At 44.4% G+C, this 15,214-nt stretch overlaps 1 protein-coding gene across 6 annotated transcripts in view; it reads left to right on the top strand.

Annotated features, from left to right (window-relative positions):
* The window catches only part of GIGYF2 (GRB10 interacting GYF protein 2), a 150,922-nt gene that overhangs the window by 100,003 nt on the left and 35,705 nt on the right, over positions 1 to 15,214 (top strand). For all 6 annotated transcript variants that reach the window (XM_073674502.1, XM_073674501.1, XM_073674499.1 and 3 more), the window contains one exon: positions 10,647 to 10,747. In XM_073674502.1, coding sequence (XP_073530603.1) covers positions 10,647 to 10,747 — 101 coding nt within the window. The remainder of the gene's footprint in view (positions 1 to 10,646; positions 10,748 to 15,214) is intronic.

Raw genomic sequence — 15,214 nt, 5'->3', positions numbered from 1 at the left:
AATTTCGGCTGGCTTTTGAACCTAAAAAAGTCCAAGATGGAGCCGGACCAAGTACAAGAGTATCTAGGCATTTTATTAGATTTGAGGAATCAGGAGTGCCGTCTCCCGGCAGGGAAAATTCAGAAAATGATAGCTCGGATGTCTCACGTAAAGGACCACCTCTCTAGGACTCTGCGAAAAGCGATGTCCCTTCTGGGTTCCATGACAGCCTGTATTCCGGGGGTCCGTTGGGCCCAGATACCAGGGACTTACAATGGGAAATCTTGGGGGCAGAAAAATCGCTAAAAGGGCACTTAGACGGTCAGCTAACTTTATCATCGAAAACCTTACTTTCCCTAAGATGGTGGGCGAAGGTGGACAGTTTGACCCGAGGCGTTCCATGGACGATCTCAGTCTCACAGGTCCTGACTACAGATGTAAGCCCCAGGGGGTGGGGGGCTCACCTAAACGACCAAATAGCTCAAGGGGTCTGGACAAAGGACTTAAAAGATGTATCCTCCAACATGAAGGAACTTCTAGCAGTAAAATTCGCCCTCTCAGAATTTCTAAACACTCTACAGGACCACCATGTTCTTGGACAACAGGGTAGTAGTAGCGTATTTAAATCACCAGGGGGGTACCCGGTCCCATTTTCTACTACAAGTAACAAAATCCATCCTCCTGTTAGCCGAGAACAATTTGGGGTATCTATCTGCACTCCACATAAAAGGAGCAGAAAATCTCACAGCAGACATCCTGAGCCAAACCTAGCTGAGACAGGAAAAATGGGAGCTGAATCAGTTAGTGATCAACCAAATCACGGAAATGTGGGCATACCCTTCCATAGACCTATTCGCCAACTGGCAGAACAAAAAAGTAGATATATTCTGCTCGATAAACCCCAAGGGGAACCCAGCAGCACTAGATGCATTTACAATCCCATGGAACCATCAGCTAGCCTATGCCTTTCCCCCGATTGCACTGATTCCGGCAGTTCTGAGGAAAGTCGGGGAAGACAGGGCAAACGTAATTTTGAAACCCCCCTTGTGGCCAAAGAGGCCCTGGTTTTCCTGGCTGAGGATAATGTCCACCTCCGACCCCTGGGTTCTTCCGGAAATTCCGGATCTCCTTTTCCAGGGACCCGTCCTCCATCCTCAGGTAGCAAATCTACACATGACAGCCTGGATTTTGAGAGGGCGCTCTTAAGGGAGAGAGGTTTTTCCCCAAATTTGATCTCCACTCTACTACAGAGTAAGAAACCGTAACTACCAGACTTTACGGTAAAACCTGGAAAAAATTCCTTTCATATTCAGGTTCTAAGGTACAAGGGGAGGTCCCCATTACTTCCATCTTAGAGTTCCTACAAAGGGGGTTAGAACAGGGTCTGGCCACAAGCACACTGAAAGTTCAAGTTGCGGCATTAGGAGCCCTATACAATTGCGACCTGGCCAGAAATAGGTGGATAGCTAGATTCATCAAGGCATCATCCAGGTCTAGGCCCATCCCCTCCCGGAATACTCCTACTTGGGACTTAAACTTAGTCCTTACAGCCCTTACCAAACATCCCTTCGAACCTTTAGCGGATGCATCTCTAAAAACCCTATCTCTTAAGACGTCACTCTTAGTTGCTCTCACATCGGCACGAAGAGTTAGCGATATACAAGATCTATCGGCAGGGCCCCCCTTCACGCAAATCCTAGAGGACAGGGTGACACTTAGGAGTGACCCAGCATACCTTCCTAAAGTGGGATCACACTATCATAGATCGCATACTTAGAGGCCACACGGGAGTGTAGGATGGATAGGGCTCTCTTTGTGTGCTTCCAGGGACCTCGGAAGGGACAAAAAGCTTCCAAGGGCACACTGACAAGATGGATAAGAGACGCCATCTCCCAGGCATACTCGTCAAGCGGGGAAACCGGGCCGGAGAATCTAAAAGCTCACCCGACAAGGGCAATAGCAGCCTCCTAGGCGGAAAGAGCCGGCGCTTCAATAGAACAGATATGTAGAGCTGCAACCTGGTCTTCCCCCTCTACATTCTTTAAACACTACCGGCTGGATCTAACCTCTTCTTCAGACCTTACTTTTGGTAGAAGGGTTCTGGAAGCAGTGGTCCCTCCCTAACGACACTTCTCTGCAATTCTCTCCGTGGTGCCATCATGGAGGAAGGAGAAAGATGTAGTTACTTACCAGTAACGGGATTTTCTCAGAGCCCATGATGGCACCCGTACATTCCCTCCCTTCACACATGGGCGTACACACTTATTTGTTACTTATATGTAGTCAGGAGGTGTTCCTGATAAACTCCTTAAAAATGCTAAAATTTGTGTTACTAAACTGGGGGTCCTCTTTGTGCTCTGTAAACAACTGATGCGGGAGGGAGGTACTGCCCTTTTTATCTGTAGGTTTCCTGTCCTTGAAGGGCGGATCTCCATGGTGCCGTCATGGGCTCTGAGAAATCCCGTTACCGGTAAGTAACTATGTCTTTTGTGTATCTGTCGCGCTTACTCACTAGTAGGAATTGAAAAAAGAGGGGGAAAAATAATAGGTACGCTGAAACAGAATCCAATCTGCTAACAACATCTATTTAACAATCTATTTTAATACTATATTTTTATACTATGATATAACCATTCACTGAGAAAGCTGAGTAGTCCATAAAAAGTCCCAATTTAAATTGCACATTTCATTTCATAACAATTCTTACTAGTGAGTAAGCCTGACAAAAATACTTTTCCTTAAAGTTGAGTCACTTTGCAATGTTTCCATGACAAAGGTATGGTTTTGTGGCTACATTTTTTTTCAAATGAAAATCACTTCTGTACAGACTTCTGTGCACAGTAGATTGGTGTAGCTAGGTCCCAATGGTTGCTGTCAGATCTGAGCTGATGGCACTGCTGGACATCTTCCGATTTCAAAGGAGAGTAAGCCTGATACCTTTAATCTGCTGCGCTAATATTTTTTACCTATTTCTTAGTGTTTCTTCAAAAGGTTTGAATAGCACATCTAGAAACCCCTCTCTTGTTTCTTGTTGCTGTGTTTCTTGTCATGATGAACTATCTTCCACAACCTCACCTTTGTACCAGAGTTTGACTGTGTCTCACCCAGTTGTAAGCCTCCTCCTGTTTCAGTTTACTTCAATGACTGTGTTTCAATCATCATATGAAAATGATGCTCATTATCACCTGTTTAGTATAATTGGTTACTTATGCAGCTGTCTATAATCCTACAAAATCCCTTTCTTTTTGTAAGTGTACCTAGAAGAATAGATGCTGTTTAAAAGGCAAAGGGCGGTCACAGCAAATATTTTTTTATTTTGATTCTTCTTTTGCTACTTCACTGTGCATCTTGTTAATTGATAAAAAATAAACTAACTTAGTTTTTTTTACTTTGCATTTTTTTTAAAACATCTGCCTAAAATGTTTGCACAGTACTGTATGTATAGCATTTCTTTTTTAGTGGTTAAATCACCACTCAAGCTTTTTCTTTTTCTTTTTTTTTTTTTTTAATTTTACCACTGGAGTGGTGCCACTAGTATCATACTTACTAGCCGCCATCATCTTCTGTTCTCGGTGACGCTCTGGTCGGTCTTCTGCAGGTTGTGACCTGCCTGATCGCTCCAATGTTTGCTGGCTAAAAGCTTGTGACCGTTATCTCATGACTACAAGTCAGTCAGAAGTTGCAGTCACAAGATGGCAGCGCATGACCAGGGCTGTGCTGAGAACAGCTGAAGATGGTAGCTAGTAAGTGTAACACTAGGGTCAGGGTACTTACATTAGTGGCTCCACTCTAGTGCTGAATTTAAAAAAAATGCTGGAGTGGTGCTTTAAATAAAAAATCCAGAACTTTGTAAAAAAAAAAAATTTTTGTCATCTTCTAATCCTTTGATGATTTGTTTATTGCATTTCTTTTGGTGGTAGTGTGTGTATGTGTATATACATATGTGTATGTATGTATGTATAATATATACAGTACAGACCAAAAGTTTGGACACACCTTCTCATTTAAAGATTTTTATGTATTTTCATGACTATGAAAATTGTACATTCACACTGAAGGCATCAAAACTATGAATTAACACATGTGGAATTATATACTTAACAAAAAAGTGTGAAACAACTAAAAATATAAAAATATGTCTTATATTCTAGGTTCTTCAAAGTAGCCACCTTTTGCTTTGATGACTGCTTTGCACACTCTTGGCATTCTCTTGATGAGCTTCAAGAGGTAGTCACCGGAAATGGTTTTCATTTCACAGGTGTGCCCTGTCAGGTTTAACCCCTTCCCGACCCGTGTCACACCGTTTGTGACATGGAAAACAGTTCGTTCCCGACCCATGTCACAGCGTCTGTGACATGGAGGGAAAGAGCCCCTGCAGCGCCTGCGAGCGGGGTCGCTCAGGTGTCACAGTTGCTACTGCAACTGGACATCCTGAAGTCGACCCCCCGGGGGGTGGATTAACCCCCCCGTGCCTGGGACCCCTCCGATTGGCTGTTTCATTTTCACTTTTAGTGAAACTGCCAATCGGTATGAATTAAATATTTCACCAATGAAAATTGGTGTAATATTTAAATCTGGGCATTGCCTGATGCTTACAGCATCAGCCATTGGCTGGGGGGAGTGTCACCTCTGTTCCCCCCCTCCCCCCAGATCTGATTGGGGGGCTAGCGTCACATGGATACTAGCCCCAATCAGATATGGAGGGATGGCTGAAACCTCCCAGCACCTTCCCAACCCTAGATCGTCTGCTGTGGACCCCCTGCTGTGGACCCCCTGCTGTGGACCCCCTGCTGCGGACCCCCTGCTGTGGACCCTGTGGATCGCGTCTGCCGCCGCCACCGCTGATCAGCGGTAAGTATTGCCGCCACTCCCCCCTACCCCCCCCTCCACACCCCCCCCCCCCCCCCCGAGACCCGCCCCCCTCTCCACCCCCCCTCCACTTTCATACCTGCATCCCGACCTCCGCTCCCTCTCCCACGTCTTCATCCACCGGCTGCTGCTCTCCTTCTGACAGCCGGTGGACTGTGATCACAGCAGCAGCAGGCTCAGTGTAAATGCCCTGCTCCTGTGATCAAACCCACCATCCCCCAGTCCCAGTGATATCACCCCCCACCTCCCAATAATCACCCCCTCCCTGTTCCCAGTGTTCACCCTCCCTGTTCCCAGTGTTCACCCCCCCTGTTCCCAGTGTTCACCCCCCCCTGTTCCCAGTGATCACCCCCCCCCCCCGAAAACCCAGTAATCAGCCCCCTGCTCCTGCCAGCTCCTGCTCCCCTTTCTGCCCCAGTAATCACCCCCGATGCTGCCGGCCTCCTACCCCCCCTTGCTGCTGCCGGCTCCTGCCCCAGTGATCACCCCCCTTGCTGCTGCTTCTGGCTCCTCCATCTCCTCAGCCCCCTCCTACGCCTGACCGCCCCCTACGCCTGACCGCCCCCTACGCCTGACCGCCCCCTACGCCTGACCGCCCCCTACGCCTGACCGCCCCCTATGCCTGACCGCCCCCTATGCCTGACCGCCCCCTATGCCTGACCGCCCCCTATGCCTGACCGCCCCCTATGCCTGACCGCCCCCTACGCCTGACCGCCCCCTACGCCTGACCGGCCCCACACGTGACTGCAGAAGGTTACACCAAGCACACACACATACACTCACACTATAATAAAGTTTTGATTTTTTTTTTTTTTTTTTTTACACACGCACAAAGCACACAAAATGTCCCGCCCGTCCCGCTCATCCCAGTCTAGGGCGTACTCAGCTGAGGAGGCTATGTCAGGTTGGTGTGTGTGTGTTGTAGTGTATGAGATTGTGTGTGTGTGTGTGTGTGTGTGGTGTATGCACTACAATATACCACACCGCACACCAACCTGACATGCACTACACAATGGTGTCCACTAACAAATTGGAACCCTTTGCGTTTGGAGAGTCCCTGTGTGCCCAAACATTGGAGCTCACCAACAAGTGACCCCATTTTGGAAACTAGACCCCCCAAGGCACCTATATAGATGCATAGTGAGCACTTGGAACCCCCAGGTGCTTCACAAATTGATTGATAAAAATGAAAAAGTGAAAAAAAAAAACACTTTTTTATTTTTACGGATTAATTTCCTAAGGACCTGGGGGTCCCAAGTGCTCACTATGCATCTAGATAGGTGCCTTGGGGGGTCTAGTTTCCAAAATGGGGTCACTTGTGGGGGAGCTCCAATGTTTGGGCACACAGCGGCTCTCCAAACGCAACATGGTGTCTTCTAACAATTTGAGCCGACAATTTCTTAGCGGACACCATGTTGCATTTGGAGAGCCGCTGTGTGCCCAAACATTGGAGCTCCCCCACAAGTGACCCCATTTTGGAAACTAGACCCCCCAAGGCACCTATCTAGATGCATAGTGAGCACTTGGAACCCCCAGGTGCTTCACAAAATGATCTGTGAAAACAAAAAAGTACTTTTTTTTTCACAAAAATTTTCTTTTAGCCTAAATTTTTTAATTTTCACATGGGTAACAGGATAAAATGCATCCTAAAATGTGTTGGTCAATTTCTCCTGAGTACACGGATACCTCATATGTGGTCATAAACCACTGTTTGGGCGCATGGCAGGGCTCAGAAGAGAAGGAGCGCAATTTGACCACATATGAGGTATCAGTGTACTCAGGAGAAATTGACCAACCAATTTTAGGATGCATTTTATCCTGTTACCCATGTGAAAATTAAAAAAATTAGGCTAAAAGAAAATTTTTGTTAGAAAAATAAAAATGTTCATTTTTTTCTTCCATGTGGCTTTAGTTCCTGTGATGCACCTGAAGGGTTAATAATCTTCTTGAATGTAGTTTTGAGTAGCTTGAGGGGTGCAGTTTTTGGAATGGTGTCACTTTTGGGTGTTTTCTGTCATGTACACCCCTCAAAGGGACTTCAAATGTGATGTGGTCACTAAAAAAAATGGCTTTGCAAATTTTGCTGGAAAAAAGAAAATTTGCTGATGAACTTTGAACCCTTCTAACTTCCTACCAAAATTTTTTTTTTTTTTCAAAATTGTGCTGATGTAAAGTAGACATGTGGGAAATGTTATTTATTAACTATTTTGTGTCACATCACTCTCTAGTTTAGCAGAATAAAAATTCAAAATTTGAAAATTGCAAAATTTTCAAAATTTTTCCCATATTTTTGATTTTTTCACAAATAAACGCAAATATTATCGACCTAAATTTAATACTAACATGAAGCGCAATATGTCACGAAAAAACAATCTCAGAATCGCTAGGATCCGTTGAAGTGTTCCAGAGTTTTTACTTCGTAAAGGGACACTGGTCAGAATTGACAAAAATGCCAAGGTCTTTAGGGTCAAAATAGGCTGGGTCCTGAAGGGGTTAATAAGGGGGATTTCTTGCCTTATAAATGGGGTTGGGACCATCAGTTGTGTTGTGCTGAAGTCTGGTGGATACACAGCTGATAGTCCTACTGAATAGACTGTCAGAATTTGTATTATGGCAAGAAAAAAGCAGCTAAGTAAAGAAAAATGAGTGGCCATCATTACTTTAAGAAATGAAGGTCAGTCAGTGCGAAAAATTGGGCAAACTTTGAAAGTGTCCCCAAGTGCAGTTGCAAAAACCATCAAGCGCTACAAAGAAACTGGCTCACATGAGGACTGCCCCAGGAAAGGAAGACCAAGAGTCACCTCTGCTTCTGAGGATAAGTTTATCCGAGTCACCAGCCTCAGAAATCGCAGGTTAACAGCAGCTCAGATTAGAGACCAGGTCAATGCCACACAGAGTTCTAGCAGCAGACACATCTCTTCAACAACTGTTAAGAGGAGACTTTTTGCCGCAGGCCTTCATGGTAAAATAGCTGCTAGGAAACTACTGCTAAGGACAGGCAACAAGCAGAAGAGACTTGTTTGGGCTAAAGAACACAAGGAATGGACCAGTGGAAATCTGTGCTTTGGTCTGATGAGTCCAAATTTGAGATCTTTGGTTCCAACCGCCGTGTCTTTGTGTGACGCAGAAAAGGTGAACGGATGGACTCTACATGCCTGGTTCCCACCGTGAAGCATGGAGGAGGAGGTGTGATGGTGTGGGGGTGCTTTGCTGGTGACACTGTTGGGGATTTATTCAAAATTGAAGGTATACTGAACCAGCATGGCTACCACAGCATCTTGCAGCGGCATGCTATTCCATCCAGTTTGCGTTTAGTTGGACCATCATTTATTTTTCAACAGGACAATGACCCCAAACACACCTCCAGGCTGTGTAAGAGCTATTTGACCAAGAAGGAGATTGATGGGGTGCTACGCCAGATGACCTGGCCTCCACAGTCACCAGACCTGAACCCAATCGAGATGGTTTGGGGTGAGCTGGACCGCAGAGTGAAGGCAAAAGGGCCAACAAGTGCTAAGCATCTTTGGGAACTCCTTCAAGATTGTTGGAAGACCATTTCCGGTGACTACCTCTTGAAGCTCATCAAGAGCATGCCAAGAGTGTGCAAAGCAGTCATCAAAGCAAAATGTGGCTACTTTGAAGAACCTAGAATATAAGACCTATTTTCAGTTGTTTCACACTTTTTTGTTAAGTATATAATTCCACATGTGTTAATTCATAGTTTATTTTTTTTTGTGACTTTATTTTTTAGTCCCCGTAGAGGATGACCTGCGATCATCTGATCACTTATATTAGATCAGCTCCTGAACCTTCTCCATACAGCCACACACCATGTTTGTGTTGTACAGCAACAGCTGCATGTGTGAATTTACACTAACCTCTTATTGAGTGATTCAATAAAGTTGCTTCACCTCATATGCTGTAATTGCTTTACTATGATACATCAGCCTTAGATTACACGTCTGCAGTCATTATATGTGACTGCAGACTTGTGAATCCTCACATAGCACACACTGCTGTGAGGATTCTCCTGAGGCGGTGGGCGCGTGACCTGCAGATATATGATTTATATACATGCGGTGACATGCCGACTAGACGTGCACAGTCTTGAGTGAGACCGGACATGTCTAGTCGGAATGTGGCCATAAGTATGCAAATCGCATATTTGCAGTCACATGACCTCCCACTCCCAGCACCAGAGAATCCTCAAAGTCACCTTGAGGGTTCATAGGTCTGCAGTCCCTGCAAAATTGTACCCCAAGTCCAGACAAAACTTTTAGTTATAATTGATGCTTTTTAAATAACTTATATTCTCTTCAGCTCAACCAAATAAACCTAACATGGCTCAGTTCAAGCCTCAATTGCAGGCTGTCATGAACATGCATAGTGAACCCCCACCTCACCCCACTCCCAAAAATAGATATTATAATAAATAAATTTTATATACTACAATACATTTTTATATACAGGTGCATCTCACTAAATTAGAATATCATCAAAAAGTTAAATTATTTCAGTTCTTCAATACAAAAAGTGAAACTCCTATATTATATAGAGTCATTACAAACAGAGTGATCTATTTCAAGTGTTTATTTCTGTTAATGTTGATGATTATGGCTTGCAGCCAATGAAAACACAAACGTCATTATCTCAGTAAATTAGAATACTTCATACGAACAGCTTGAAAAATGTTTTTAAAATCCAAAATGTTGGCCTACTGAAATGTATGTTCAGTAAATACACTCAATACTTGGTCGGGTCTCCTTTTGCATCAATTACTGCATCAATGTGGCGTGGCATGGAGGCAATCAGCCTGTGGCACTGCTGAGGTGTTATGGAAGCCCAGGTTGCTTTGATAGCAGCCTTCAGCTCGTCTGCATTGTTGGGTCTGGTGTCTCCCATCTTTCTCTTGACAATATCCCATAGATTCTCTATGGGGTTAAGGTCAGGCGAGTTTGCTGGCCAATCAAGCACAGTGATACTGTTGTTTGTAAACCAGGTATTGGTACTTTTGGCAGTGTGGACAGGGGCCAAGTCCTGCTGGAGAATGAAATGTCCATCTCCAAAAAGCTGGTCGGCAGAGGGAAGCATGAAAATTTCCTGGTAGACGGCTGCGCTGACTTTGGTCTTGATAAAACACAGTGGACCTACACCAGCAGATGACATGGCTCCCCAAACCATCACTGATTGTGGAAACTTCACACTAGACCTCAAGCAGCTTGGATTGTGACCTCTCCACTCTTCCTCCAGACTCTGGGACCTTGATTTCCAAATGAAAATTGGAACTCTGGGACCTTGTGGAGTGTGTCAATGACTGCCTTCTGGACATCTGTCAAGTCAGCAGTCTTCGCCATGATTGTGGAGCCTACTGAAACAGACTAAGGGACATTTTTAAACGCTTAGAAAGCCTTTGCAGGTGTTTTTTGTTAATTATTCTAATTTACTAAGATAATGACTTTTGTGTTTTCATTGGCTGTAAGCCATAATAATCAACATTAACAGAAATAAACACTTGAAATAGATCACTGTTTGTAATGACTATATAATAAGTTTCACTTTTTGTATTGAAGAACTGAAATAAATTAACTTTTTGATGATATTCTAATTTAGTGAGATGCACCTGTGTATATTTGAGCAGAGTTTTGAAGTTCAGTCCAGCTTTTTGTTATAAATTCATGTCTGTCACACCGAGCCATGTGAGGCAATATATAGTGAAGTACTTAAGTAGCCCTCTTTTGATTTATGATACATTTATGTTGTCATTACGTCTCCATTAATAAGTGCATACTTTTTCTTAGTGTGGGAAGGAAGCAGTGTGTGGGACCTGCCTGGAGAGTCGGCATCTCAGGCACCATCCAGAGAGCAGCTGGAACAGCTGGAGAAGGCGAAAGCAGCCAAGGTATTTGAGCCAACTCAATTATTTGGCATAAGTTGCAATTTGTCAATGTGGTGGTATAAATTATGAAGCAGTAGAATTACATGCTTCTATATTCTTTCCCATAGGTTACAATTTGTAAGACTCTGTTCAGATCTAGTATTTTATAGGCATACATCAATATATATATATATAATATAATATATTTCTTTTTTTGTTTTGTTTACAGTGTTCTCTTGCATAGAAAAGCTTAGCAGACTGTTCTTTCATATACATGGGGGAGGGAAAAGAGATGCCAACGTATACCAGACCAGCGTATGACAAAAGGGTGGATAAGGGGGACTTTGGATATGTTCAGTGTGTGTGCCGGGAGCTTTCCTGTCGCGTGTACTAAATGTAAAGTCCCTAACTAAAAAGCAAGGTGTCAAAGCTCTGAAGGTCATTGTCTAGTTGTGGTATTTGATTCCCTCCTATTTATGTTGGAAGGAAAGCAGTTTATAGCCTGAGAAAGGCTGCTAGTTTCTTAGCTACTAGTGAGTTTTGTAATATCAATCAACTAACATTGAACCTGTTACCAGATTTTTGCTATCCCTTCTGAGAGCAGAGATGTATTACTTACCCAGGCTGCTTGCTGCAGTTTTAATAAAATCACTGTTTTATCTGCTGCAGATTTATCCGTTCTCTGAATGCTGAACTTTATATATCCCCACCCCCACAACTGATTGCCAGCTTTCTGCCTATGCACATTGTAGACTGAAAGCTGTCAATCAGTGGTGCGTGCGGGGTTATACAGAGCTCATGAATATGGAGGACTACATGGCCTCAGGTTTCCTAGTCCCCTAATGATAATCTGCTGATAAAACATTGATTTGATCACAACTACATCAACCAGCCTACTAAGTTACACATCGCTGGAATCAGAGTCTCTGTCCAGGACCGTTTTTGACATTTATGCTGCCGTATGCACTTTGTGGTCATGTCCCCTACTGTTTGGTTAAACAATGATTATGTGCACATAACACAGGCAGATCTGCTATGTAACCTGCACCTGAAAAAGCACTAAAAAGAATGAACATCTGCACTTGTTGCGCACATGTTCACTCTTTTGAGCTTCTTTTAACCACTTCAGGTTTTCAAAGACATCAAGTGGTTAACATAGGTAACCTAACCATTTTTCAGGTGGCTTCCACTAGGAAGCCGCTCACTAGTACTTAATACAATTTCAATAAAAAAAAATGTTGGCCAAAAGATGTTAGGACAACAGCAAAAAAAAGGCTCTTTAGAGGCTTTAAAAAAAAAGTCTGTGTCCTAAAGTGTCTTCCACCTGAAAATCTCTCAGGATTCACAGATGTCTAATAGACATGGAGATATGGATCCAGCATATCCGATTTCGGATTTCAGATCCTTTTGTTCTATATATCATAAGCACACCACCAGAGATGCAGATCTCTTATAAAGAACAGATGAGTGCTAAACAAAGTGATATCTCCTGTATATGGGAGAGTCGGGTGAGATAACTGCCATCTGAATGATGAGACAGCTGTCTATAGTGTATGGGGGCTACAGTGAAATACTTGTTCAGCTGGCATACATGGCCTCATTCAGACGTATATTTTTTATATTATGTATTGCTACATCTACATGGCTACATCGCCAAAACCACTGTTTGTACGCAACTACATCGACAGAATCGCCGTCGGTACGCAACTACGTCACCAGAATCGCCGTCGGTTTGCAGCTATGTCGCCAGAATCGCCGTCGGCACGCAACTACGTCGCCAGAATCGCCATCGGCATGCAAATACGTCGCCAGAATCGCCGTCGGCGTCTTTAACTGTTGTAGAGCGTTATTAGAAGTTGTTGTTACCAGCAATCAACAGATTGCGTACCCTGCAGGAACCACAGTACTGATGAGGTGCAGGCAGTAGCACTATTAAACATTTAAAAAATACCCTAACTTTTGGGAGACATGATGTTTTAGGTCCATTAATTCTGAGCACATTGGTGCTGTTCTGGGTCCTGAAATCCCCACTCTAGCCTCCACTCTAGACACTTCAGTGCTGAGGTGACCGGAGCTGCTGGAGCGAGGTCCTCACAGGAGCAGCTCCATTGTAGACGGCTCAGCACTGACGGGACCAGAAGTGAGTTGATTCCAGGAGCTCCTCATAGACTCCAATCTAGTCACCTCATGATCTAACTGGCTAGAATGGAGTCACTGCAGTGAGGATTATAATGAAGCGCAGGAAGTAAGGAGATTGCTGGAGTTGTTTTTCTTGAATAAAAATTAAGTCAGATATTGAACCAGCTTTATAAATGTAATGATTTCATGGCTTTTTAATGTTTTTTGGGGGGTATTGCTTCAAGTTTTTAATGGAGTAAACTCAAAAAAAATGTACATCATTTTTTTTTCATGTATTTCTATAGAGCCGACAAATTCTGCAAAATTCATTTTTTTTCTGATTAACAAAACTTGAATTTTTCTTATCACTTTTTGTAATATAAAGAATTACACAGCGCTGATTGTTCAGTTTGATAGAATTTGACGTTTCCCGTATGTTCACAAGTCTCAGCACCACCAACATTTTGAAGAGTGGGCCGAGTTTTGCAGGGAGGGGTGTGACAGAGCGCAGCCAACAGTCATCATAATTTACATCACAAAAGTGATGTAAATTACGACAGAAATGTAATTGTAAGGTTACTGGAGTAAGCTTGTCGTAATTTATGCCACTTTTGTGTTGTAAATTATGATGACTGTTGGCTGCACCCCGCCATGGTCTCGCCCCTCTCTGCAAAGCTCCGTCCACTCTTTAAAATGGTTGTGCTGAGACTTATGTATATACGGGAAGAGTCAATTTCCATCAAAACTGAACAATCAGTAAATCATGCAAAAACCCTTCCCCACGCAGCCCCACACAAGGCACATCACCCGCTTCCCCTCACAGCCACCCAGCATACATCATCACCCACTTCCCCATTTAACCCTCCAACATGCAGCCCCACACAAGGAACATCACTCCTTTCCTTGCGAAGCCCCCAGCATGCATGATCAGCCCCTTCCCTTTGCAGCCCCCCAGCACGCAGCATCATTCCCCTTCCCCGAACAGCCCCTAGTCCCACTCAAGTAACATCTCCCCTTTAACCGCACAGACCGCCAGCATGCAACGTCATTATCATCATCCCCTTCCACATGCAGCCCCAAAGCATGCCGCGCCTCACAAGGAACATCAGCTCCTTTTCTATGAAAGTCCCCCCCCCCCTTCACCACCAATAAGCAGCTCCATACAAGTAGCAGCAGCCCCTTCCCTGTGCAATCCTCCAACATGCAGCCCCCATGTAGTAACATCATCCGTGTTTCTTTGCCCCCCAAAATACATCATCAGACCACACATACATAGTCCTATGTATAAAAATATCTCTCAAAAGAAAACTTTACAAAATGCCAACTATATTTTAATAAAATTCAATTTTTATTGATAAACATTTAAAAAACCACAAAGGAAAGACATGTGAAAAGATGTGAGACATGATACACATAAGGCACAAGGTGGGTGTACCCGGATAATAGTACAATATAAATGTGCTAAATAACTGATGAACAAAACCTCAATCGCAATCACTAAGTATAACCTGGCTACCTGTTGTCAACAGGAGTATAATAATAATTACATGATATCATCCATCCACCAACTATAGGATGAATGTAAGGAATAGACAAGTCTGAGTAAACACAAGTAAAAATAAAGCACATTTTACCTCAGTTGTTACTCCAGGGTCCCACCACACCCGATGCGCGTTTCTCACTGGACGAAGGATTTCAGTGCGAAAAGCACCTACAGTATGTAAAAAAGTAAAATGCGTCCTTCCCATCTCCACAGCTCGGTTATGGAGCCCCTCAGTGCTCTCTCATCCACACATCTTGTCTCCTCTCCAGCAGCCTCAGTATAACGCCACTTCCTGATATCGAGGCTGCACTAGAGGAGGCCCCGCCCCCTGACATAATCCTCTCCAGCAGCCTCAGTATAACGCCACTTCCTGATATCGAGGCTGCACTAGAGGAGGCCCCGCCCCCTGACATAATCCTCTCCAGCAGCCTCAGTATAACGCCACTTCCTGATATCGAGGCTGCACTAGAGGAGGCCCCGCCCCCTGACATAATCCTCTCCAGCAGCCTCAGTATAACGCCACTTCCTGATATCGAGGCTGCACTAGAGGAGGCCCCGCCCCCTGACATAATCCTCTCCAGCAGCCTCAGTATAACGCCACTTCCTGATATCGAGGCTGCACTAGAGGAGGCCCCGCCCCCTGACATAATCCCCAGTGACTGCAAACTGGAGCTCACAACATAGCCGAAGGCTTAAAAAAAATGCCGCCGATCTCCTCCCATAGCTGTGACATGGACAAGCCCAGTGGGCGTGCCCAGGTCACAGCTAAGGCAACCTCAATGCAGAAGATGCAGTCGAAGACCGACTGCAGAGTCCTATGAACAGGGGCT

Source organism: Phyllobates terribilis, unplaced genomic scaffold, assembly GCF_046119375.1.
Source record: "Phyllobates terribilis strain yellow unplaced genomic scaffold, ASM4611937v1 Scaffold_3__8_contigs__length_932513732, whole genome shotgun sequence".
Lineage (NCBI taxonomy): Eukaryota > Metazoa > Chordata > Amphibia > Anura > Dendrobatidae > Phyllobates > Phyllobates terribilis.
The sequence above is the reverse complement of the archived record's forward strand: the minus strand, read 5'-3'. Positions and strand labels throughout refer to the sequence as shown.